The sequence below is a fragment of the Gasterosteus aculeatus genome, chromosome 20 (assembly GCF_964276395.1).
Source record: "Gasterosteus aculeatus chromosome 20, fGasAcu3.hap1.1, whole genome shotgun sequence".
Classification (NCBI taxonomy): domain Eukaryota; kingdom Metazoa; phylum Chordata; class Actinopteri; order Perciformes; family Gasterosteidae; genus Gasterosteus; species Gasterosteus aculeatus.
In genome coordinates, this window is record NC_135707.1 from 10,913,396 (window position 1) to 10,936,902 (window position 23,507).

Here is a 23,507-nt window from a genome sequence, read left to right on the forward strand (position 1 = left end):
GGCTCACAGCCACACTGAATCAGCCCTACACACCAAAACCTTGTAAAAGACTGTGACATTACATTCAGAGGATGGAGGACAGGCTTAGCTACAGGTCTTGTGGTGACTATTGGCTGGACAGGGCACATGCAAAAGGATTTATTGGTGTCTCGTTTAAAGATTATATTACAATATTCATTGTATTTTTCATTCGTCAACACAACTACTTTGCAATTGCCACTGCAACATAGTAGCCACACTTGGCTTATCTGCAAACGATGGAATATGAATACATAGCCTCGTCAGATGAAACTTGACATTCCGTTATATATGTGTTCAACTCCATTACTGTCATTGAAAGAATTGGGATTGAATAGATTTGACCATCTGCAGGCAAAGTCACTTCATCTAGTTTCTGCTTACAACCAGTACAGCAGTTGCTGTCCCTGTCAAAGAGCCGGTAAACCAGCTCTGCCCTCGTCTTAATGGGAGGGGAACCACGTGTAATTACAGAAATACCTTACCTGACCATTAACGTGAAAGACTCATCAGCATTTCTTCATCAATGACTGGCATTTACTTACATATATCCTGGACGATAACCACATAACATACAATGACGACCTGAGTGTAAGATGGAGCTGTGTCGTCATTATGGTTGTTTTTCTAGGACACACTATGTCAGACCAAACGGGGCCCCTTTGCTGACTGCAAGCAGACACATGTTGCCTATAAGCCATGGTTAAGTTTAGTGTGGGTAGTGCTGTCCTCCCCAAGTCCATCTGCACAGCACAGACAAGATTTTCATATCTCTCCTCACCTGGATCTGGATTTTGCTCAGCTAAAAAGAAAAATACAGTTATTTTACTTCCAACAACATGAAAAAACGTAGATTCCGTTTAGATAATCACCATCTTTGTGGCAAACCATGATTCCATCTGAAACTCTACAACTGTGCTGTGCGGCAGGCAATAGGAGACCCGCAGGTACGGGTAACAGTACACTTATGCAGTAGTTTGCTCTCTGAGGCATAGAAATAGAAACAACATGAAAATAAATCCCAGTATTTTTAGGGGGAATGTGCATACTGAAAAGGTAACATGAATTTTGCTAACATAAATAGAGCGATGGATAGATTTGAACGACAAAGCAGTTTGTTTACTTCCCGGCTTAAACCTTCTCTCATCCTCTACGCAACGACGCGGCTCCGCTGCCGGTCCCAAGCAGGATGATATCGTTCCACACATGATTAATTGAAATTGTAATGAAGTCACATTTGTCGCTGCACAATGTTTCATTATCTAACAACCTCCATGATATGAGGCTCAACAACATAAGGATCAGAGGCCGTGGTGCCATTGGATAGCTGCATGTTAACTGAGGGATTATCATCGTAGTTCCCACAAAGACCACACATCTTGAACAGAATGTGCTTTCACAGGTCTGATATAAGCCCAACGGACTGTGGGGTCTTGATGCTTAGTCATCCATCTTTCTGGCAGGTTTTCGTAAACTGCATTTACATCAGTGGAATAATTTATGTTAAAAAACCACATTATAGAGACTATCCAGCAGTTTGTGTACGCTGTGATTTTATTTTTTTTACATTGCATGCTAAGAGAAAAATAATCAATCATTCTGAAAGCTGTGAAATAATTACCTTAATATTTCCAGAAAAAGCTGTTGATGTCTTAACATTTGATTGACTTGCAAGTAGATGTGCCTGCCCTCACTGTGGTCGCCCTGTGCAGCTATCAAGACAGGCTCCGCATCCACTTTATTGAGGCCCATCTGCACCAAGGTGTAGTTACATGAACCATGAAATTCAAACGCCTGTCCATCAAACGCGGTGCTTTGGGAACCATCAACAGAGCAGTGTGCAACTTTGAGTCCCGGGTGGCAACCTTGAACTCCTCTAGTAAGCTTCCACTCCTTATTCCACAGGAGGTATTACGGGAAGTCATGTGTGCCGCAGCATGACACAAACAGCTTTTCTCACATGCAGACGCCTCGTCTCCTGCCTCGAGGTTTTCTCCACTGTGAAAGCGGTCCCGGTTTTCTGCATAGACCCCAACGCCGTCACTGTGAACTAAACCTGCTTCACAGAGGCTGGTCTCTCTGAAGCTGCTGTGTTAATCCGCCAGCCGAGGCAGAGGTGGACCTCATGTTATTCAGAACTCCTGTTGTAACCCCTATTGGAGAGAGTGACAAATCTGTGGGGATACAGAGAGACATCAGTCACTAAGGACAGGAAGACATGAACATGTTGGAAAGGTTAAGGTTGACCAGTGATGCATTGGTACCATCTAGTGGTCCAAGAGCACCGGGATTGTTGTGGCCTCAATAGTGCTTTGAGTCACATCGCAACATCATACACTTTCAACACTTTCAATAAATAACAATGGAACAAACATTAAGTTCTTACTGGCTGATCGGATATCATGTCCTCCATTTCCCTTTTCTCATGTTGCGTTTTCAATATCAACAATCTAAACATGATTAAGTGTTGTTTGCTCTCACAGGCTGCACATCTGCAAACTCTCCATATTCCATTTGGTGTGCAATGATGCTGAACTGCAAACCGCAGAGTTACAAGTGTAGAGGATATTAATTGAATTCACTGGCACTTCAGAGTTGGGAGCACATTAACACTTACAGCAGAATGCAGGCCTCCTGCATGCATAAAGGCAGGATACTCTGCCAGGGAGGGACACAGTACAGGCTGGAGACCTCCATGGAGACACAGGTCACTGACGCCATGTTTGTAGAAGCTGGAGGAGTCCACTTCTCCATGACGCTGTGTCAATGGTCCATTGACTTCAAAAAATCTTCCCCGAGCCTAAAGGGTCAGATAAGAGGGACAGGCGCTCAGATGAACATTTTTGACAACTCCCTTCCTGACAGCCCTTCACACACCGAGCATTCTGTCCACTTCTTCAAGCTTTCACAAGATGTTGGGGTCTGAGATCCTTCTTTGGACTATTTGCTGTGAGGTCATGCTGGATCCGCGTTGAATTTAACACACAGTGTGTGAATTTAACACACACACACACACACACACACACGGTGTTAGCATATTTGTTTAAGGGACTACTTCCAAATATGCCCTTTTTGCTGGGACTCAATTCAAAGCCCATATTGGTGTAGATGTAAGTGTGCAGCACCAAAGAGAAGACCAGTGCAGTAGGGCGATAATGAAAGGGAACACCATCATCCTGTAGGGGGGGCCAAAATTGCATTTGAAAATCCGCACAAGGCAGCACGATTTTAAAAGCCCTATGGGGCAAATTTGTGATTTAGGCCAAAGCCAAATAAAGTGAATTGATCGAATTGAAAAATAACTACTATGTGTGGCGTGACCTTCAGAGAGAATTCATGCAAGTCAACGAGAAGATTCTGAAACTAACGTCTATGCTCTCAGGGTGAGAGGGTGCAGGGCGCTTAAAACAATATGGGTCCACCCAAGTGGTAGAGCAGGTTGAGCCACGGGACTCATAATGACTATTGGACAGAAAATGGCTGGTTGGAGAGGAGGATAATGGTCAACAGTAGGGAGGAGAAAACTGCACACACAAAGACACAGAAACTGTAATCAATGAATTGCAAGGTGCATTGGTACCTATGATTGATAAGCATTGCATTAAAAAAAACCAAAAATAACTATTAAAAGGGGCAGGAGTTTAACCTCCTTTCAGTGAAATCACAGGGAAGTGAGAAAACACTGGCGTGAATTTGCATAACAACCACGTCAGAAAGGTAAAGTGACACAAAATTTGATAATGCAAGATCAATGCATGCTGCAGCTCAGCGACAGTTAGCCTTTGAGGAACTGTCAGCCAACCCAGAAGAACCAGCTGAGCAAACCGTTCTTTGCACAGCCCCAAGTGTTGTTAAGGGTGCAGCTTTCTCGCTCGGGGCAAAATGCTGACTCGCAGAACATGGTGGAAACACTCCCCAGCTCCCGGTTGCTCCACAAAGAAAAGTGAGGCACTGTTAATATGTGTCACCCAACCGTTCTTTAAAACACAGAGCAAACAAACAACCCAGGAAAAGGCTGGTGACATTTGGAAATAGTCATGTCACAGGCACCAGTGGGGCGGATGTACGTTTGGCCTTCTGAGGTTCTCGCTACGCCGGACTTTTACAGCATCGAAAACTGAAAACTGAATGTCCAGCGGCATTCTCTGCGCTGAAGTCATGGTTAACCACCAGCAGAGCTGATAAGTGAGAAAACCGACAGCGAAACAAGTGAAAGATGTAAAATAGTGCATTTTATGTGTGAGTGTGTGTGTGTTTGTGTGTGTGTGTGTGAGAGGGAGATAGAGGAACACCTGCAGTATTTTTTGCCCATTTAAAAAAATCTAAATTCTTAAACTTCTCTACATATCGCCACATACACTTTCCAAATATGTCTGTTTGAGTTTAAAGAGGAAAATTTTAAGGGTCAATCACCTTTAATTATCAAAGCTTACTGTAGTACTCTGTTTGTTGTATTTTCTGTAACTAAGGAACCAACATGCAACCAACAACAACACCGGAACCCACATCCCCAGCGTGCATGAATAGTCATGTGATATTCATTTTCAGGCTTGCAACTATGAACGGATATCATTTTGCAAATGATGCTCGCCTGCATGAGTGAAGGTTGTTTCTGTTTAAAAACCGGGCGAGATTCAGCCTGGAGATGATGCTTCCAGTCGCGCTGCGGTGGCCAAAGCAGTTTCTGGAGCACCTCAGAAAAGAATTCAGGGATTTATTCCTTCAAGTGAGTGGAAAGTTACTCTTCTGTACATTAACCTATGTGTTTAAATACAAGAAAAAACAAAGTTAATTGCCAGATTAACTCTGTCGGTGCAAACAAATCAGGACTTTAAATCTCCTGTCTGAGAATTGTGATGTACCTGCCGTCTCCGATCACCTAAATCCAACATAGGTACAGGCTGGCAGATACCATCACCGGATGGAAGTACTGTTAGAGATGAGAGACGTTATACACCGCCGCATGTGAAGTAAACAAGTTGATAGGGACTGTCACCAGTAATGTGGATTTTATCTGAGGTCATAACTGAGATGACCTTCATGATGCCACTTTTCACTCCTTACTGGCGTCACTGAAGCTAGGGGAGGGATATAATGTGTAATAAAAACTTGTTTTTGGTTTCATTCTAGCAAATCCACACAAGCAATGTGTTTGCAGCTGGTGAAGCCTACCAATACACATATAGCTGTTTGGGTGTTCACCTCTGAGGCAGGGAGGCTGGGGATGCTCTGGTGGTCAACACTCTGCAGCAGCCCTGCAGCCAACTGAAGGAGACCCCCCCTGGGTCACACGTTGGATTCAAAAAGCACTTCCCTTCTCTAATACCTACTGATGTCCACACCGAGCTGATGGTCACCGTCTGGCTGACAGCAGTCTGGTTGTGGACGTTAGGAGCAATGAGATAGTAGTGGGTTGCAAGGAGGCTCTGGTCATAACCAGTCTGGGTAGAACACTGCAAAAAAAAAAAAGATTTTGAGTTTTAGTTTATAGAACTCATTTTGCTTCCTAATTAACTTAACATTGTAATTAAGATTAATAAAGAAAGTAACTGGCTGTCTTAACAATCATTTTAAGGTGCATAACCGTTTATACGACTTGAAATGTCTCGTCAGTGTCAATAAACACCTGTCGATTAAACTTGAACCTCTTAGCTGTCCTAACTGCAGATTTTAAAGGCAGCCAGGTTACAGGTTATTTTTTGAAGTTCCAGGAGAATATGTTTTCTACAATGAGGAAGGAGGAGCAGACAAAGGCAGGCAATTAGGTTTGGGCTGGTCAGCAGAAAGTGACAAGTGTTGCACAAATCTGCCTCCCAGAACCGTCACAGTCACCGAGGTCCAAACACCAGTTGCTGCAGTACTTGATGGGTAACATTAGCTGTTGGCTCATTGTGTGGGAGGGAAATAATCAGAAACTTTGCAACTTGTCACGGACAGGCTCATAAAATGTTGTTACTTTTTTATGTAGCGGTAATACAAAACATTTCAAAAAGCTCACACATCGCAACAGCAGGATATATGCATATAAAGTGACTAATAACATGGATTTCAAACAAATATGGACCACTCTCACAGCAGTTGATGGTTGTATAACAGCAAAAAACACATTTGCAAAAAAGCTATTAACGTATTTACTGACAGCTGTGAGCGGTTTCCTTATGTGCACATTAAGTTTACTATTGTTAGAGTAAAAAACTGGTGGTGTCAGATTTCAACCCGCTCAGCAGCCAATGAATAACCCGTTTCCTAGTTCCTGACTGGTCACACCTGTATTAACGTGCACACTCACTCTGGCAGTTTCCATGATAACAAGGACGTTGGCGTAGGAGGGACAACATACAACAACATACCAACAGAAAAACCAACAACAGAAGAACTCACTTAAAAGTAAGTTCACCTTCTAGTTATATTAAATATAGTGTAGAGTACGAGTCTACTTGCATGAATATACTTAGTATTTAAGCATAATCCTCATACTGCTGTTAAAAATAAACAAAAAGGGACATACATATTTCTATTTGTATATTACTATTAGCAAAAGCATTGTGACAGGGAATCTTACTGGTGTTTTATGTGTCATCCACTTTTACACAAAATTATGTCTTCTAAACAGAAGACATATAGGAAAAGATTTCTCAAGACACCAAACACTGAGCGTAATTTTCTCCGGCAATGCCGGATTAGGATCTTTTGTAACGGCTGAGAGATTGACATACCCCACTTATCACTCAAAACTGGACAAACATTTGGCAGACAGCACAACCGTTCAGACTTGTTGCTGGCGAGAGAGTAATGAGCTAACGCTAACATGCTGCAAATATTGAGAGAAGGGGTGAGGGTAAAGATTGACACAGCTGAATGAAGAAAGCGTTGGACAATCAAGTCAGGTCATAGCCCACTCTTTGAATCTAATTTAATTACACCACCAAACAATAACCCAGAAACTATCCCTGCCACACCGAGTCCCAGGACACCGACCTGGAGCAGCAGCACCGTTTGCACTACTGCACTGACACAAGAAAAAACTAAATGTAAATGACTATGACAATTTGGTTTTTAGGCCATTTGCATACCAGTGAACACAGCAAACACTGAGACGCATGGGGATTGAGCAGGAAGCACGACGTCAGCAACGAGTGACAGACGGCCTAATAGCACACCTGTGTGTGGTATGCGTGCCAATAAAAAAACACGATGAGGTCGTCTTTTGTGAGCTTACTCTGACAGGTGATCCGTATTATCATTTAGATGCCACAACTTGTCGCAGCATTTCTGCATGAATGTATTTCTGTACTAGCAAGTTATTTATAACATCAATCATTATGCAACTTTACCAAATTTGCAAAGTTGTTACCACATAGGTGCCAATACTATAAGTCACCTTATTGGGGACTATACTGGATTTAGCTACATTACAGTAATTCAAGCCCAACAGCTTTTATCAGCATGAGAGCAGTATGTATTTTAACCTCATGCAGGAAACTGTCCTGACAGCAGTTATGACATGCAGACACACAGAGGTATTTTCCCCGCAGAAACGAAAAGCTGACTGAGAGGCGAACAGCTTAGTAGCAGATCGGCGCAATATGAGGTGGCTGTGAATCCCCTTATAGGTGAGAACGTCTTGTTTCCCTGAACTTGGCCCACGCTGCTGCAGGAGCCAGTTTTGTCGTGTTAGCCGAGTCGCCTCCGCTGTTACGCAATTGCTCGACTGACTCTCGGTGATTGCATTCAATTTTGAGCCGCAGATGAAAAAGTTCACTCAAAGGTACTATTTTAAAATTCTAAGCGAGCTGTATTTTTTTGGTAGAACTGTATTTCTCTTGTATTTGTCATTTTAAACTTCGTCAATACATGGCTGTCATGTACTAAGTAAATCATATGAATATTATTCGCAAGCATATTCGCATCGTCATGCAGCCTGCAGGGCTACTTCCCCTTTCTCCACCACATGTTATTTACTTGCCGCTCTTGGAGTGTCCCTGATGCAGAGAGACTTATTGCTGTACGGTGGGTCAATGAGAGAAGGGCTTGAGTTTTTCCTTATATATACACACACAGGAAGTGAGAAGAGAAGTGCTTCTCACTTCCTGTGTGTGTATAAGGTGGTCCACCATTCACAAGTGCTGGGGAGAGACTTTTCGACCTGTTACGTTAGTCTGCAAACAGAAAAAGGGTTGCTATGCAGCTGCTTGCTCAGGGACGTGCACAATATATTGGTTGAAACCCTTTACATCTTATCTTAGCAGGTGTTTTTGGGGCCACATTTTGCGGTGCTTGTTTCTTGACGTGGTTTAAAATGGATATGGCTGTAAAAGAAATGTGACTTGGCAAGTTTTTGGGACAGTGTTGTTGACAAAACAAAGACAAAAACGGCTTTGTCTCAATCTGATAATAAGTAAAGCTGTGAGGTGTACGTGCTCAGGGCCCTGTAGGCCCCGAATCGGTTTGTGGCTCTACCAGTTAGTCAAAGTTGAAAAGGAAAAAATCATTTTGATGTCTGTGTCTCCTCTCTGTTCGTTCTTGTGTGTTCAAAGGGTTTGTGTTTTTGTACACAAGCAAACAAAGAGAGAGAGAGAGAGAGAGAGAGAGAGAGAGAGAGAGAGAGAGAGAAAGGGCAGGAGTGGAGCAAATACAGGATATGTGGCAGCTGTTTGGTCAAACACCCTCATATCCTCTCAGTTGTTTTCTTAGTGTTTGCCTTTTGGCCTGATGCTCAACAAGTCGGCCACAAACTGGAAATAACTGCTTAGCTGTGCTAATTATTGCTTATCGATGGTGAACTGTTCACTTGTCTGCATGACATCAATCAAGGTACGGGTGTTGTGAGTTCTGCTCTTTTTTTTTCTTTTTGCTTGTTTGTTGTGTTAAAGAAAACAAAAAAGGAATATTGCTCCTTTTTGTTTTCTCTCTCACCACTCTTCTTGTTCACGTGTATTATATTTGATTTGGTATGAACTCACTAGGCTGCATCAATAACTTTGCAAGTTAGTGATTGTCATCCAAATCTTGTCAGTGATGCACAGCGGTTGAGCAGAGGTCTGTTATCAGTGTGAACAGATAAGGCAGACTGGAAGTAGTTCTGACTATCTACACGTAGCCAACCTCCGTTTCTGTATGTATTTTGTTGATGTAAATTGTACTGGGGAGGTTTGAAGGAGTGAGAGGTGTACATCATTCACAATTAAACCTGGTAAACAGGATTTAGGGTGGGGGCTGTGCTGGCCAGACAGGTATGATGTTCAGGGTTAAACCTGTCAGAGGAGAGTTGTGTCAGGGAGACAATTCGCCCTCCAGCAACATCACAGTGTATTACTTTCTTGCATCGATGCAGTCCAGTGTTATAGTTTCCACGTTTACTTCCGGTCATTTTTGCATCTTCAGTCAGCTGCTATTATAACCGTGCCACAGGTTGCAAATTGGGTATGGTGTTAAAAAGAACATTCAACCGACATTTAAATGTACAAGAATATATTACCCAATTTGAAAAATGATACGAGCATCAGGAGCCATTCTGGTACGGAGGCAGTGGACTGGGTTGAAAAATATTTCTGAATTGGATCAGCTTATTATTTCACCCAAAGCGACTCTGAAAAGCAAATTGGATACAGAAGGGGATTTTATTTGGGTTGTTGCATTGAGAGATTTATTGCAGCTTTCCAAAAGGCGAGAACAGCCCACTCTACAGTCCCTATCCAATTAGCCGTAGCTGTGTGATTAGCATCATTTAATATAATCAACAGAAATAGATCTTAATGCTTTTCTGCTAATTTAACTTGTTGTAGACTGGGCGGGTATCGTCCTCGTGTCGGCCCTACAGGGTGGACATTTGTCTCGCATAGACGTTTTAGACTGTGAATATGATGGCAGCCTTTTTAGATTAGATTACAGTTCATGGCCACATTCCCGATGCCTTGCTTTTAATAGAACGTTAAATACCAAATGTAAAGAATTAACTGATTTGGACTAATCTTAATAATGCCCACGCAGCTTATCTTTTTCACTTCCTTTCACCAAATATGGGAATTACAATTTTCTCGCCTTAAAGTAAACATAACCCACTTCCTTAAATTGTAGTAATAAGTATGAACCAGTTTGAAACTGCTCTGTGGGGGTTTGTAGCGAGGATTTGCTGCTTTCCCTCACAGCCCCGCAATTTAACAATGGGGGTCACTTCATTTCTTTCCACATAGTCATTTACTACTAAGGAAAACAAGGACACAATGGACACGGCTAACAATGACCAGCTACATTTGGAACAAAGGTCAATAGGAGAGTATCAAATATTGCATGACGACTGGTTCCTGATCCCATGCCAAGCTCAATGGCTAAATCGGACCAAAGAGGCTTCATCCGGGGCCTGGAGTGGAGGAGAGGTCATTCCCATGTTTTCCCATTTCAAAAATATCTGCATTCACATTGTGTGGGATACAGCTGGGGCTTTGTTTGCAAGCCAAGAACATCTGTGCTTCGCATCTATGTGGTGGGGAGCGGAGGTGGCGTTTGTGCCATCAGGAAGTAGTGAGATTCTGCCTGAAGAACGACAATACAACAACAGTGTTTGTTACACTACAAACCCAAAATAGTTTTTGTCAGTGGACATCATTGGAGACTTTGTTTTTTCAAAGGCTGGCACAGAACCCGGGTGTGTTCGGTGGGAGCGTGATAGGGAGGAGAGTGGGGGGGTGGGGGTGGGGGGGGGTTATGTTGAATAGACACTTATTCAAAGCTGACTTTGACTGAATTCTGCTGAGCGCTATGGAAAATAAGGCTGTCAGTAACTGACCCATCTCAGATTACTATCTAGACGTGCACACGCTCACCAGTTTAAACTGCGGAAGGACTTCGGTAAATGGTTTTCCACTGACTAGCCTTAAGTGATCCTGAAACTCAAAGTGCTTCACAAGCCGCAGTAACAGACAGCGTTGCTCCTTTCCGTCTCACCCTATCGCAAAACCAAAACAGCCAAGTTTCCACACACATCAGTGGCTGAATATTAATAGCAGATATTTTTATCTTGTTTTCTTTTCCCCCGGCAGCATTTGAAGATGATGCGATTGGTGTTCCTTGGTCTGCTGCTGATGCTGCCAGCTGCTACTGGTATGTTCTCATCTCTGTGTGACGCCTTCAGGTGATAAACATCTAATCAGGGTGTGTGCATCACTGTGTCGGCATGCTTTCCTAACCTACCCATGTGTCTGCACAGAAAGTGCACAGAAAGTGCAGACACATGTTTGCACTCACAGTATTTTTAACGCTGTAAAATTGCGATTCAAGGACAGACGGTTTACACACAAAGTGTGCCATTAAACTCACTGTAGCCCGAATAGCTTTTGTGCAGTAAAGTCCTCTGAATGCAGCAGTCTGGTGAATAATGTTAACCTTTTAATAACTGCTTGTAATGTATTCTAACTCTGCAACCTTTTTGCAGCTGTTTCAGAAGACACTGATGGATCTGCAGATGGAGGTATGTAGTGCATCCTTACAAACGCCTTTAAACAACAGGTTTTGCTAATTTGATTTGCAAGTAATTATTGCCGCACGTGGCTTGTTTCGATATGTGTACGTTGTCCTTCTTTGACCTCAGGTGAGTTCAGTGGGTCAGTGTATTAAGTCATTTACAGATGTCACAGGTAAATCCAGACAGATGTCATGTCAAACTAAATAGCTTTAAAAATACCCCACACTATATATTTCAATTCTAAATCATATCCACAACCTTCAGTTTACACAAGTGCACCACGTGGTTGCATGGTTTCGTGTGACTGAAAACTTCCCCTTCTCACTGGTTTTTCTTCCTGATTTTCAGGTTCAGGTTGTTTTTAACTCACAGTTTTGGTTGTGTTTTTGTTTTCAGATTTGTTATTGCCTTTCAAATGGGTTATCCTTTTCTGTGTACAAATGTAATTCTTTGTTATTGTATATAGTAGTCAATTATTTTACTCAATAGAGTTCCAAGAAATGAAAGGTTTCCTGACTATTGCACAGTAGAATAACTATTTTTATTGGAAATAACTCACACTGTAGAACATGTATTTCTGTACTGTGTGTGAGCAGCTGATTTCTCCTTTGCCCCACAGGTATTGGGGCGATCATTGATGATGAGGATTTATTCGTCCAGGAATGTGAGTGTACCCCAGTCCTCGCGAGTCTTAAAGAGAGAGAAAATCGTTTTCCAGTTACTTTTGCATCACGCCCATAAACACTGTAACGGCAGCGGTTCAAAAGAGACCTGTGTGAAGGTTACGGCCTCAGTAAGTCAGCATTGTGTATAGGTCGCTCCAGTCCAGTGAAATGTGTGAGTTTGTGGCCCCTGTTGGCTTTCCCTCCTCACAACCATTAAGCCCTGAATGGAATCAATTAGCTCCCTGGAGGGGCCCTGTGGATCCTGCTAAAAGGCCAATGAGCACATCGACATCTCCACCATTCTGCCGGTCAGCTAATCAACATTGGCATTCTCTCTCCACGCCTGTCTCCGTCACCCCTCGTCTTCGCTTTGATGGACACTTGATAGAATTACAGATCTGTTTGGAAGTGGGCAGTCGGCTCCTGGACAAGCAGCCTCTGTGCAGGATCTGCAAGGTTCTCCCGAAGCCTCTTTTTGGAGACAAAAGCTTGTGTCCCAATGCTTAATTCCATTCCTTCTTTTTTGTAGCTAGAGATCTGGATGGCGAGAGTCCAGGTGAAGTTGCGGGTGTAAAAGAAGCAGCAGGTGAGATGTGTATTTCAGTTATACAGTACATGTATAAAAATCACCTATTTGTATTAACTTACTTTTCTTTCCTTTCTTTTAGATCATTTGACCATGATTATCATTATTGTTGCTGTGGCCGCACTGATTCTTTCAGCTGTTGTAATAATCAGTAAGTCTTTTGTGTTTTGCTTTGACATAACGTAGTTTTACGTGAAATCATTTCTGTGTAATTTCCACAGTTGATAAATGCACTGCGGTAAATCCCACCAGTGTGGGGCTGGAATCTCTTTGGTCCTTGTGTGCCTTGTAAAGCTTTTAATCCCTAAGCAAATATGAACTTTTCTCTTGTACGGCCGTGACCTTTTTTCATTATTCTTTCCTGCAGCTGTAGTGCTGGTAAGGCGCCGCTTGCACAATCGACAGCAAGGGTAAGGTCACATTTTTTTCACTTAAAAGTTGCCATTTGAGAGATGTACGTTCCACTTTATGTTAAGTCAGCCTGCAGGTGACAGAACCCGTCTGTTGGGTAACAGCCCTTCTGCTGCCACGCCAATGAACCCAGCCTCGTCCTACGGCATCAAAATCAGATTAAAAACAAAACACTCGGGTGGAAAAAACATAACTGGCACCCACCCATCTAAGCCCGCCTGGACTTGTAGAGCAATCAGTCACAGCCTGAGGCCCTCCGCTGCCACCACTGCACGCTCCACACCTCTAACCCTTCCCATGTTAGCAATCAAACAATAGCGCTGACATAGTGCCATTGGGTAGGGACAAACGGGACAGGACCTTACTTGTCCCAAAGCTTACCTCGTGAACTGGGGCCTGACTAGATGACTCTGCTCAGAAGAAAAGTCACCGTCCCGCACACGTGATGCTGGCGTCACGAACACAATCAACAGCACTCGGTCCGCAGAACTGCCAAAACCAGTTACACGGAGACTCCCTCTCTTTGCCTTTCGCAACCGCTTTCCACTTTGCATCATTAACCACAGTTGGCCAGCCAGGAATGCTTTCTGCGGACCGATCACTTTCCTTTCTGCTGGGGTGCAGTAGCACTGCATGAGCTGCAGGGTGGGTTTAGAGAGGTCACGGAGTTCAAGTTAGACCATTGAGATCCCGAAGCGGCAGCACATTCTGGAGCAGTCGAACCAATGCCTTCTGCATGGGTTAAATTCCTCCTGGAGGATTACTGGCGGCAGTCAGCTCCGGCAGTATTTGGTGCCGACTGATCGCGCCGCTGAAAAAAGGCCTTAATCACGCAGCAACCTTTGGCTTGTTGGATCAACAGCGCCTTGCCAGGTTTAGAAGTCCCACCTGGGGGATGAGCTGTGTTTTGAGGTGGTGCAGTGGCGCTGTACACCTGTCGGAGCCCTGCCGAATGAATCAGACGTGTTGTTTCCTGAAATTGTTGTTGTTTCTTGTGTCTTTCTGCTGACAAACTAAAAGAAAAAAAGAGCCTGAACATATCTTGAAGGTGACATACATCTGCCCCTGCCCTCCCCACCCCTGTACTCCCTTCCTGGGTCCTATACCTCTCTCCCTTTAGGATCTACTTCGTGCCTGCAGAGCAGGACCAGAAAGAGGCCATCTAGTTCCTGGTGGAGCAGCATTTTCAATAACAGGGGAGAGAGGAGCCATGCACCGGGCTGAATGTCATCTCTTATCCTTTCCCTCAGACAGTTAGACTTCTTTGCACAGCAGCCTGCATCTCACCATTCAGTTCATTACTTGCTCTTATCAATACATATGCAATGTTTTTTTTTACTATTGTATACTCTGGTCTTTGTCGCATCCATTTATGCCCCACATATAGGCAATTTATCCAGGGCCATTTGGAACACATTCAAACCTTCTAATTGGATTCTATTTGAGGAATCCAAATCAAAGCCAGTGAATATGGCTTAAAGCTTCTTTTGTTAAAAGGGATAATTTAGCACAGCCAGAGCTCTCCCTTTTTCTTACCACCTGAAACAAGAAATTATTCCCACCAGCTATGCAGTAAAACTACATTTGCGTTTGATTTAGGGCTTGTTGAAAAACCCCAAAGAACCGGTGAGAAATGGTCAATAAGTAAGGGAAGCCATGCTAAGCCGGGCTGGACCTCAAGTCATTTTTCCATTCACTTCTCTGACGGCTTCTGTTCCTGGCCCATTTGCAATGATGGATGGCAGTGCAAAGGGACGATAAAAGCTTCTCCACCACAGTGAAAAAGAGAAACAATTGGAAATAGCCAGTCTGAACATTATTGCAGGGCAGCTGATTAATTGGCTGCAATGAATGAGGTTTTCTCATTTTTGAAAGGGGTTCGCTTTAGTCCCGCAGATTATAAATACAGGTGTCAGAAGTTTTATACTGGTAGAAAGAAGCCGGGTGTAAGTGAGGGATACAATCTCACAAATCAAATAAAGATGGAGATGATTGGGAAAATTACGAACAATGCCACAAACAATGCCGTGGAGCATGATGGCTTTTCTGTTTTCATTTGAATGGAAATCAATCATGGACCGAGAAAAAAAGCTTTCTCTCCAGGAACCTAAGATTCTGGTTGCCTTATTTGTTCCAAATAAGAGGGGGGAACTTTTGTGTAGCAAATGTTGTATGGAAACGGGACTTGCCCCAGTTCAACGTGACAGTATTCTATTGGTGGCTTTGTGAGGACACGTGTAATAGAATGAGCTTCAGAGGGGGTACATGGGGTTAAACACTGGAATTTTCAAAGCAGGATCTCACTTTGCTTCCATTAAATCTTGTAGCTAATCTCTGGACAGGCCTTGGCTCCAGTTCAGCCAGACTTGAGGGCTTGAGAGTCACGTCCTCTTCCGGGTCTGGAGGAGCTATAGATTTGTGCTGAAGCGTTGAATGATGCATGAAACAAATTAACTGAGGCAATTATTGTTTGCGCATGTGTTTTACTGTTTGTATTCAGCAATGTGTGTGCAGTATGTGTCATTTCTAAAAAGTATAGCATTACCCAATGAGCCTTGAATATCTGTCAGCATTTCAAAGAGAGTAAAATTTAACAGAAATTACAATTCAAAACATTTCTGTTTCTGTTAGAAAAACAAATCGCATTTGGTTTTTCATTTTCTTTCAAGGCCTCTTCTTTTTTTAATTGAGAAAGCAAAAACAATACAGAGAAATGCAATGTTTGGTCCAGCCTGCTTCCTGAGAGTCACCAAATCTACTCAATTATGTCTTTCATTACCGCTACTTCTGTTAGTGTAACAGATGTAGATGTTAAACTTTTATTTCTTTGCATTGAGGTTATGTTGGGGTTTTTTTTGTCCGTGCATGCACTGTCCATAAAGGCTTTATGTACTCCAGCTTCAGAAAACGTTTGACAAAACTCAAGTAAACAAAGAAATATGTCATTAGCATTTAGAAAAACTGCAACATATTCAGAAAATGCAACCAAACACTTAAAAAAGGCGCACTCAGTAGGGTACAGTCTGCAATGACTACCGCTTGTGGGTGTTTGAATGAATTACACCCTCTGCCTGGACATAAATGGGCAGTAAGGCTGTTTTAAAACACATTTTATTAGAAATGCATAAAAATGCAAGCAATCAGCTCAAAGTAGTCATATAAGTCACGTCATACAGTCCAAAAAGCAAATTATAACTATTTCCCCTTAATGTGTGTCCAGGCTCAGAGCAGAGCTGGGTTACCCGGGTTACCCCCACCATCGGTTAAGAGTACTATCTTTCGGTCAGTCAGTACCGCAACTGTAAAACCAACATAATGCAGTTTGCGGCGGTTGAGAGATTTCACTTATTTTTTTTTTTATTTTACCAAGATGTTTCCTTGTCTAGTAATTGTCTAATTGTGTTTTCTGGAGCCACACCGCACAAAGCCTTCAGAACCTCTGCAGAAATACATTGTCAGACCTTATTCAGTCATTCCAGCTTTTAATATATTGTATGTATTTACAGATTTACTGATATTTGTATCGTGTCTCTCAACGTAGAAATATATTTGACCAAGTGGTCTTTTTTGTACTCTTGTTGTTACAGGGTGATTTCTTCTCTCCACTTTTCATTTATAAATTTCTACGTAAAACAATTTGTGGTGGGAATTAGTTAAAAGTTGAAAGCTTTTCTATGTCAAATATTTGTGTCTTGTTGGAGCAAAAACAGTTTGAATTTGAACTTAATATTGAATGTACGTTTTTCATACTATCTTTGTATACAAAGTATATAATACATAACCAACCAGCTCGCAATAAACTATTTGTAGTAATGTCAAATCATGTATCAATTCCGTTTTTATCTTCTCTCTTGTTGATTTTGTCTTGAGAGCAATTAGAAGAGTTAGTACTATTGTACATTATATAGATATGTTGAACTCTGTGTTCTTTTGAAAATAAATCAGTCATACAAAGTTTTTTCCCCGTTTATTGTCCAGATCATTTGATGTCATTTATGCAATGATAACCATAATAATAACGCTACTGACTTGCAAGCATCACGTTTTCGTTGAGATGAAAGTGTAAAGAGCGTCTACTATCTATCAGGAGAGGGAAGTGTTTAATAGAATCCTGGCTGTGAGCCACTGCCTACGGCTGCTCAGTTATACAATAAAAAAGGTGATTAGAAACACGTGTTTCTAATGTTGTTAATGTCTAACAACATTAGAAACACGTGGTTTGAAAGTGTTATTAAATGGGAATAATCTCCTTATTATTTGCAAAGACAAATAATCCGTTTTCAGTGCAGTTTCACTAAGTATAGAAATGATGTTACACAAAGATTAAGTGGGTGGTTCAACTTTTTCTCACTCGTCAGCATGAACATTTTTTTCTATGTCTAGTGTTTTTCTTTGACCTTGTTACCAAGCAACATATAGTCAGTCATTTTACTTTTTCAACCATGGTGCTGGGTTAGTTTTTTTTCTGGATGAACTCCTGGTTGACTTCTCACAGCTCTGCGTCAAAATGTGCACACTGTGAGATTTTTCTCATCAAAAAGCTCAATATGATCTGGAAAATAAACAGACAAAACTATTTAAGGAATCAAACAGTGGTTAAGCAATCCATTTCATGTATCACAGCAAACACACCACAGTAAGGACAATTAAAGATGTGGCTTCAGCCAACAATTATATCATATTTTTGATCTATTGATCATACCAGACATTTTAGCCAACATTCTGTTGAGCTATTATGCGTCTGAAATGAATAATAATTCTTAGCCCTACATCATCCAGCAGACTGTGATATAAATGACTTCAATCGTTCAACTGCAGTTCTCCTGACAAAGAGCCCGACATAAGCACTGCTACCCTTCATTCACACGTCAGCTTGCATTGTTTTAAACTATTCAGCACGTGTGCTAATCATGCAACCCTCAAACACTGAAAAAATACAAAATTTGAACATCCACTAGACTGAATGAAATAAAAAAGCTGCCAGTACTCACTTTGGTGACCTTTTGTGACGTCTACACAGCCGACAGGCCCTGCCACCTAGTTAGAGATGATCCAAGTGAGAAGGATTGTTGAATATACAGTAATCAAAGTGCTTCACAAAAATGTGTTTTTGGAGTCCCACTTACAGCCAATGACCATGATGCCCACAATGAAAAGCACCGCTGCAATGGACAGTCCAGCGTAGCGCAGGGACTCATAATCTGTGCACGTAAAACATGAGTCAAGCACTTAAGACACCAAAGACATGAACATAAAAAATAACTCTGTGTCATATGTAGCTTCTCACCGTAGATGAAATCTTCATCCCACTTCGGATCTATAAGAAGTAAAATCGGAATTGAAATAATTTAATAACTTTTTTCTCCAAGAATAAAAGAGAGGGACAATCACCAGGGAGCAACAGTCTGAGATAGCATGCCAGATCTAGTGGCCCCGCTGACGTGGCTGTTGATGGTATAATAAAACGCTACCTAAGGTAAGCCGGCACAGCACGGGCACGCGCGTATCGTATCTCTTCCTGCATATGGTACAATCAGGCATTAATCTGCTGGCGAGACAGGAAGTGAGGTGCTGTGTTCTTACACTCCGCCGCGGGCTTTGTTTGGAAGACAGGGAATTATGATACTGCCAGTCTGCCATGAGATAACAATACAGACGCAATGCCTGTGGCATTCAAGGTAACTATGGAGTAGTAAAATGTTGAGGTACCCCAGGCCACTTCTTTGCGGGCTCCGTTTTTAGTGGGTTTCACACTTATGTATGGGGAGGATGTCACCGGAGATGCTGAAAAACATAGAAATCAAGAACACAAACATTAAAATCTCCTTTTTTAGTTGCTGTGTATTTAATATAAATAATTTAATATACAGGTTTATAATGCAAAAGCATAATTTTAAACAAGTTACCAAATTTGATTTTCTTTCTTATTTTTGCCATATGTGTCCATGTATAAGTCAATTCAGGTGCATTTCTTTGTTAAACTCACTTTTTAAATGTACTTTTAAATATTTCAGTGTAATGACTCTCTTAGGAAACGATGCACTTTAGTGCGCTCTGGTTCTCTCAATCTGGTACTCCCTCTTTCCCCCGCTGGGGAAAAAACTTCTCTTTACAGTTTAACATATTTGAAGTACCTCATAACGTTTTAAAGGCATGAATCTTAATGAAAGCCTTTTCTTTTGACAAGAAGCTAAAACCTCAATGGCCCAAACAAATGATTGGGAGTTCAAACGTGAGGGAGTCGGTGCACATTGTTACCTGGAGCGCGTGTAAACTTTGTCGTCATCCTTTCTGACGGGGTTGTGTGGTTATTGACAGATGGCAAAGAGGAGTTTGCATCTCTGGTGACTCTGCTTCCCACGTCTCCTCCTGTAACATCAAGAAAGCGACCGAGTCACGTGAAACTAATACCACAAAAGGAGATCAAGACCGAAGATTTTACAAAAGTAGATCGCCACGAGTGCCTCACCTGTAAGAGCCAGAGTGGCGAGCGTTGTTGCTGTCATGTTGTTGCTGACGGTCGGCATTTGATTGGCTGTTGTAGGAATTTGAGCCCTTGTCACTGTGAGGGTATAAGACACATTTTGATCACAGAAAAGTCTGTGATGAAGCCTCTCAGTGAGGCCTTGATAAAGCAAACTTTACAGCAAGAACAAAGAGCAGTATTGTTTTCCCCTTTGATTTGCTTGCACAATGCTGAGAGGCATTCGGACCTGCAAGTGTCTGACCATGTTTGGGCGAGAGGCCACGCAAAAGGACAGAGATGATGTCACAGCTAAAGTCCCGTGAGCAGGAACACACACACACACACACACACACACACACAATGAAGTGGCTCTTACGAAACCTCTGGCTACAGAGCTGGATTGTTGTGTGAGACTGCGGAACAGAGAGGCCGTTGTCCGTTTACTCTCTCAGCACTTTTTAATTAATGCTGGATCTCTACAAAACCTTCTGAGACCAACGCTGTGATTCCGACTACTTTGACGAACCCGTGTGCGTGGAACTTGAACTTAAAGGTCTGCAGTAGGAGGTCTCACTCAAATCTTTCATGTGTCAATAATAACATGTGGATGAAAACCTGTATTTGGTTTGAATTTAACCTTTTGATCCCTCTCTGGAATTTCAGTTAAATAGACTCGCTATAAACTCAATACACTCACCATTAAACATGACAAACAGGAAGAAGGCCAACTGGGTCGAATAAATCTGAAAGACAACAAAAAGAATAAGGTGAGTTGAGTAAAAACAAAGATGTATCTCAACTGATATAAGTTGAATTTCAGATACACAGCATGCAGATGAAACATGTGCTCTTCAGCACAAAGAAAGACAATGTTTAGGTACATCTCGTTATAATCTTAACACTTGTTTAACCATAGAATTATTACAAAGTGAACATACGCTAAATGGTTCATCAAAAGGTTTGAAGCAAAGGAGCATTCACGTTTTGTGCAGTGCAAATCTAGGAAGGAAGTTGCGATCATTGAGGTTTGGTTCCACGTGGCCGCCTCTCCTTCCTCATAAAGCAGACAGACACCTTCTCCCACCCTCCTCACGCAGCACGACCAAAAAACATTACTACTTTGAATGTTAGACACACATATCATAAACCCTTATTTATTTATTCATTTTTAAACTCATTTGTCAAAAAGAAGCTGCACATTGCATATGCAATCCTCCCACGCACGTCTACATTGAACTATTCGTCCAGCTTCAATAAAAAAAGTTTGCTACTGTCACCAATTAAAAAAGTGGGACTGAAGGACGTGTCAAAACCGCTCTTTTTACCGTGATGGAAATCCTGTAGGCCTACTGGTGAGACACACTCTCTCCTCCCCCTCACAACATGTTGCCACTACCTTGAAACAAAACACTACACACAGACACCGGTACGCAAAAAACTGTCCAACATTGCAAGTTTTATAGCAATACAAAAAACAACAGCTGCCAAGCAGGTACGCAGCAGAGGCGGATGGCGCGGCGGATGAAAGTCTGGGCCAGTAGCTCAGCTGGAATCCACCCACAGGAGAAAAAGAATCTCGATCTTTGACCTATCTCGGTGGCATCACATCCTCGGGGCATGGAACAGCGTGACAGGTGAACGTCTGTGGCCGTCACGAGCTGCGACAGCTCAGATTAGCAGGTCATGCCACTCCTAATTTCACTAGAGCATATGTCAAAAACGAGGCCTGTTTCTCTCTGGGCTTTGCAGGCGTCCGTCCCTCCTCCTGACCTGCCCGCCTGTTTGTCACATCTGGCACTCCAACTCACTCTCCGCCTGTCCGCTCATCCGTTTGTCTGTCACCCTCCATCAATCTCTCTGTAGTATATGCTTCCCTAAAAACACCCCTCCGCCATCTTATACGTCATCGTGCATCCAGGCCATCATGCTTACCGTGGTGTCCATCCTGTGAGGTGCACGAGTCCAGAGATTCTTCCACATCCTCATTATGACGGTGCTTTCCTCTGTATGTCACTTGTGAAAGGCTGCTCACCCACCACACCCATGTGCTTGTCATCACTACTTCCCCACTCAACTGTCGCAAACTCTGTTCCAGGCTTTCCGTCTCTCGCTCACCCACTTTTTGTCGTGCCGTGGCCTCGTTCTGTGGCTTGCAGTATTTCCCCCTCCCCCACAGTCTGAGTACAGCGGCTTCTTCTTCTACTTTATTTCCGCTGTTTTTTATTGTGTGTCTTTGATGGTCTCTTTCTACAACCTGTAAAACTTCTCTACGGCTTCCTTGTTGGGACCTTGTTGTAATGAGAAACTGTTGATAAACAAAATAAAGTAAGGCTGTATATTCTTTAGTTTAAATACCTAATTGTCTTTCTTAAAAAATATATATATTTAGTTATTATTATATAACATTTAATTCAAATATTACCTCACATATTTCCACAAATACATCCATCACTCCATGTGTTTCACGCGAATGGCAGGTTTTTTAGCGACAGTCTTCAACAATTGGTGTGTGTGTGTGTGTGTGTGTGTTTTGACACAACAGCATCACTCAACTGAAGAGGATGAATCTCGCTGTTACAGCAGACAAAGCCTGCAATTCATCCACACAAGCAGAGGGCAGTCATTGTTCAGAGTGCTGTGGATCAGCTTACACATGTCATTTCAATAAATACATTGTTACCTCCATTTGAAAAACAATCTTTAAAAGGTGGTAAATTCCAAATTAAGAGCATAGCACATGATTGGGTGGTTGCCTCCACAGGGCTCTCAACATGGCGATAGCTGAGCCGGCGACTAACGGCGCTAACAACGCAAACAATGGAAACAGTGCTAACAGAGCTAGCTGAGAGAAAACAGAGTCAAATTAACTTCTCCAAGGATGACGAGGAAATGATCGGCTCTACTCTGCCTCTGATTGGCTAATACTCTGCTAATTTTATGCTTTCAGTCAATCACATTATTAGCAGCAGCCTGACAAGTGATGGGTAACCAATCCCATTTGCTTGTGCACAAATATCATTAGAACATTAATCTGTCAACACTTACTTCAATATCATTTCTCTATTTTTTCCATCCAATCATTCTAGCTGGGCTTTTTTATTGATTACAAATCATCAGACAATATTGATTTATATATATGGATAAAGGTTGACAAGGTAACATTAATGTGTAGATTATCATTTGAAAGCACATTTCAGACAGTGATTTATGAATGCAATGTAAAATGTATTTGTACATTATGTCTGATTTCTATTTGTTTTTAATAACTTAATTTTCTCTTTTTGTCATCTTTATATGCTTGTGTTGGAGTGGGAGTGAATGCGCAACTCAATGAGTGAGATGATGGATGAGAGGCACAATTTAAATGTACTTACACATGAACAAGCAGATTATATAGTCAGGTTTGAATGAGACCAGAAAAGAAAGATTTTAATTTTACTTAATAATGCAGTGTGGAATAATGTGGACTGTACGTGTGCATTGTTTTATTAATAATACAAATCCATAACTCAAGATTTTTTCTTATCTTTAATTTAAAATGCTCTTTCAGTTTCAATGTGCTCTCAGATCTGCCCTTATCAAAATTAACAATGAATTCATCATGAATTGTTTTCTCGCCTCGTTATCTTTCATGGATTGTTGTTATATTTATTTAGTTGTATTCTTTCTTCCACATTGGAGGGTAAATTACAGACAACAGGAGATCACAGCCACAACGTGAGTCAGAATAACTGCTGGTGAAATTGTTTTCTAATTTGTAAAACCTGTGGTTGCATTTTTCTTTTCTTTTTTTTTGATTTCATATGATCAGAATCCAAATAATGAGGGAAAAGACACGGTTTGCGGAAATGGGAGTTACATTTTAGTCAGCTCCCCACGGGTAGCACAACCCGTTAAAGG

General features: G+C 42.0%; 2 protein-coding genes and 1 long non-coding RNA gene across 9 annotated transcripts; 1 reads left to right on the top strand and 2 right to left on the bottom strand.

Moving 5' to 3' along the window:
• Window positions 1-533: 533 nt before the first annotated feature.
• On the bottom strand, window positions 534-4,812 carry LOC120810316 (uncharacterized). Its single transcript, XR_005710227.2, has 2 exons — window positions 2,636-4,812; window positions 534-2,192 (listed from the first exon to the last, which is right to left on the bottom strand). It is a non-coding gene; the product is annotated as an uncharacterized LOC120810316 (long non-coding RNA).
• Window positions 4,813-6,309: 1,497 nt separating this feature from the next.
• Window positions 6,310-17,095, top strand: LOC120810314 (uncharacterized). Of its 4 annotated transcripts, XM_078095179.1 has the most exons (9): window positions 6,321-6,405; window positions 7,554-7,631; window positions 11,058-11,118; window positions 11,450-11,485; window positions 12,099-12,143; window positions 12,674-12,730; window positions 12,813-12,881; window positions 13,098-13,140; window positions 14,262-17,095. In XM_078095179.1, the coding sequence occupies exons 3-9, from the start codon at window positions 11,067-11,069 to the stop codon at window positions 14,305-14,307; spliced, it is 348 nt and encodes a 115-aa protein (XP_077951305.1). In that variant the 5' UTR covers window positions 6,321-6,405; window positions 7,554-7,631; window positions 11,058-11,066; the 3' UTR covers window positions 14,308-17,095. The 4 variants fall into 4 exon arrangements, with proteins under 4 accessions (XP_040020691.2, XP_077951305.1, XP_040020692.2 ...); XM_040164757.2 differs by lacking the exon at window positions 7,554-7,631 and having other exon boundaries at window positions 6,310-6,405; XM_040164758.2 differs by lacking the exon at window positions 6,321-6,405 and having other exon boundaries at window positions 7,552-7,786.
• fxyd5 (FXYD domain containing ion transport regulator 5) lies at window positions 17,094-21,761 on the bottom strand. 4 transcript variants are annotated; one of them, XM_040164754.2, is made up of 9 exons: window positions 21,540-21,761; window positions 20,305-20,350; window positions 19,611-19,703; window positions 19,400-19,510; window positions 18,851-18,925; window positions 18,429-18,458; window positions 18,268-18,342; window positions 18,133-18,178; window positions 17,094-17,693 (listed from the first exon to the last, which is right to left on the bottom strand). In XM_040164754.2, the coding sequence occupies exons 1-9, from the start codon at window positions 21,591-21,593 to the stop codon at window positions 17,684-17,686; spliced, it is 540 nt and encodes a 179-aa protein (XP_040020688.2). In that variant the 5' UTR covers window positions 21,594-21,761; the 3' UTR covers window positions 17,094-17,683. The 4 variants fall into 4 exon arrangements, with proteins under 4 accessions (XP_040020688.2, XP_077951301.1, XP_077951302.1 ...); XM_078095175.1 differs by having other exon boundaries at window positions 20,933-21,550; XM_078095176.1 differs by lacking the exon at window positions 21,540-21,761 and adding an exon at window positions 21,416-21,518.
• Between the last annotated feature and the right edge of the window lie 1,746 nt (window positions 21,762-23,507).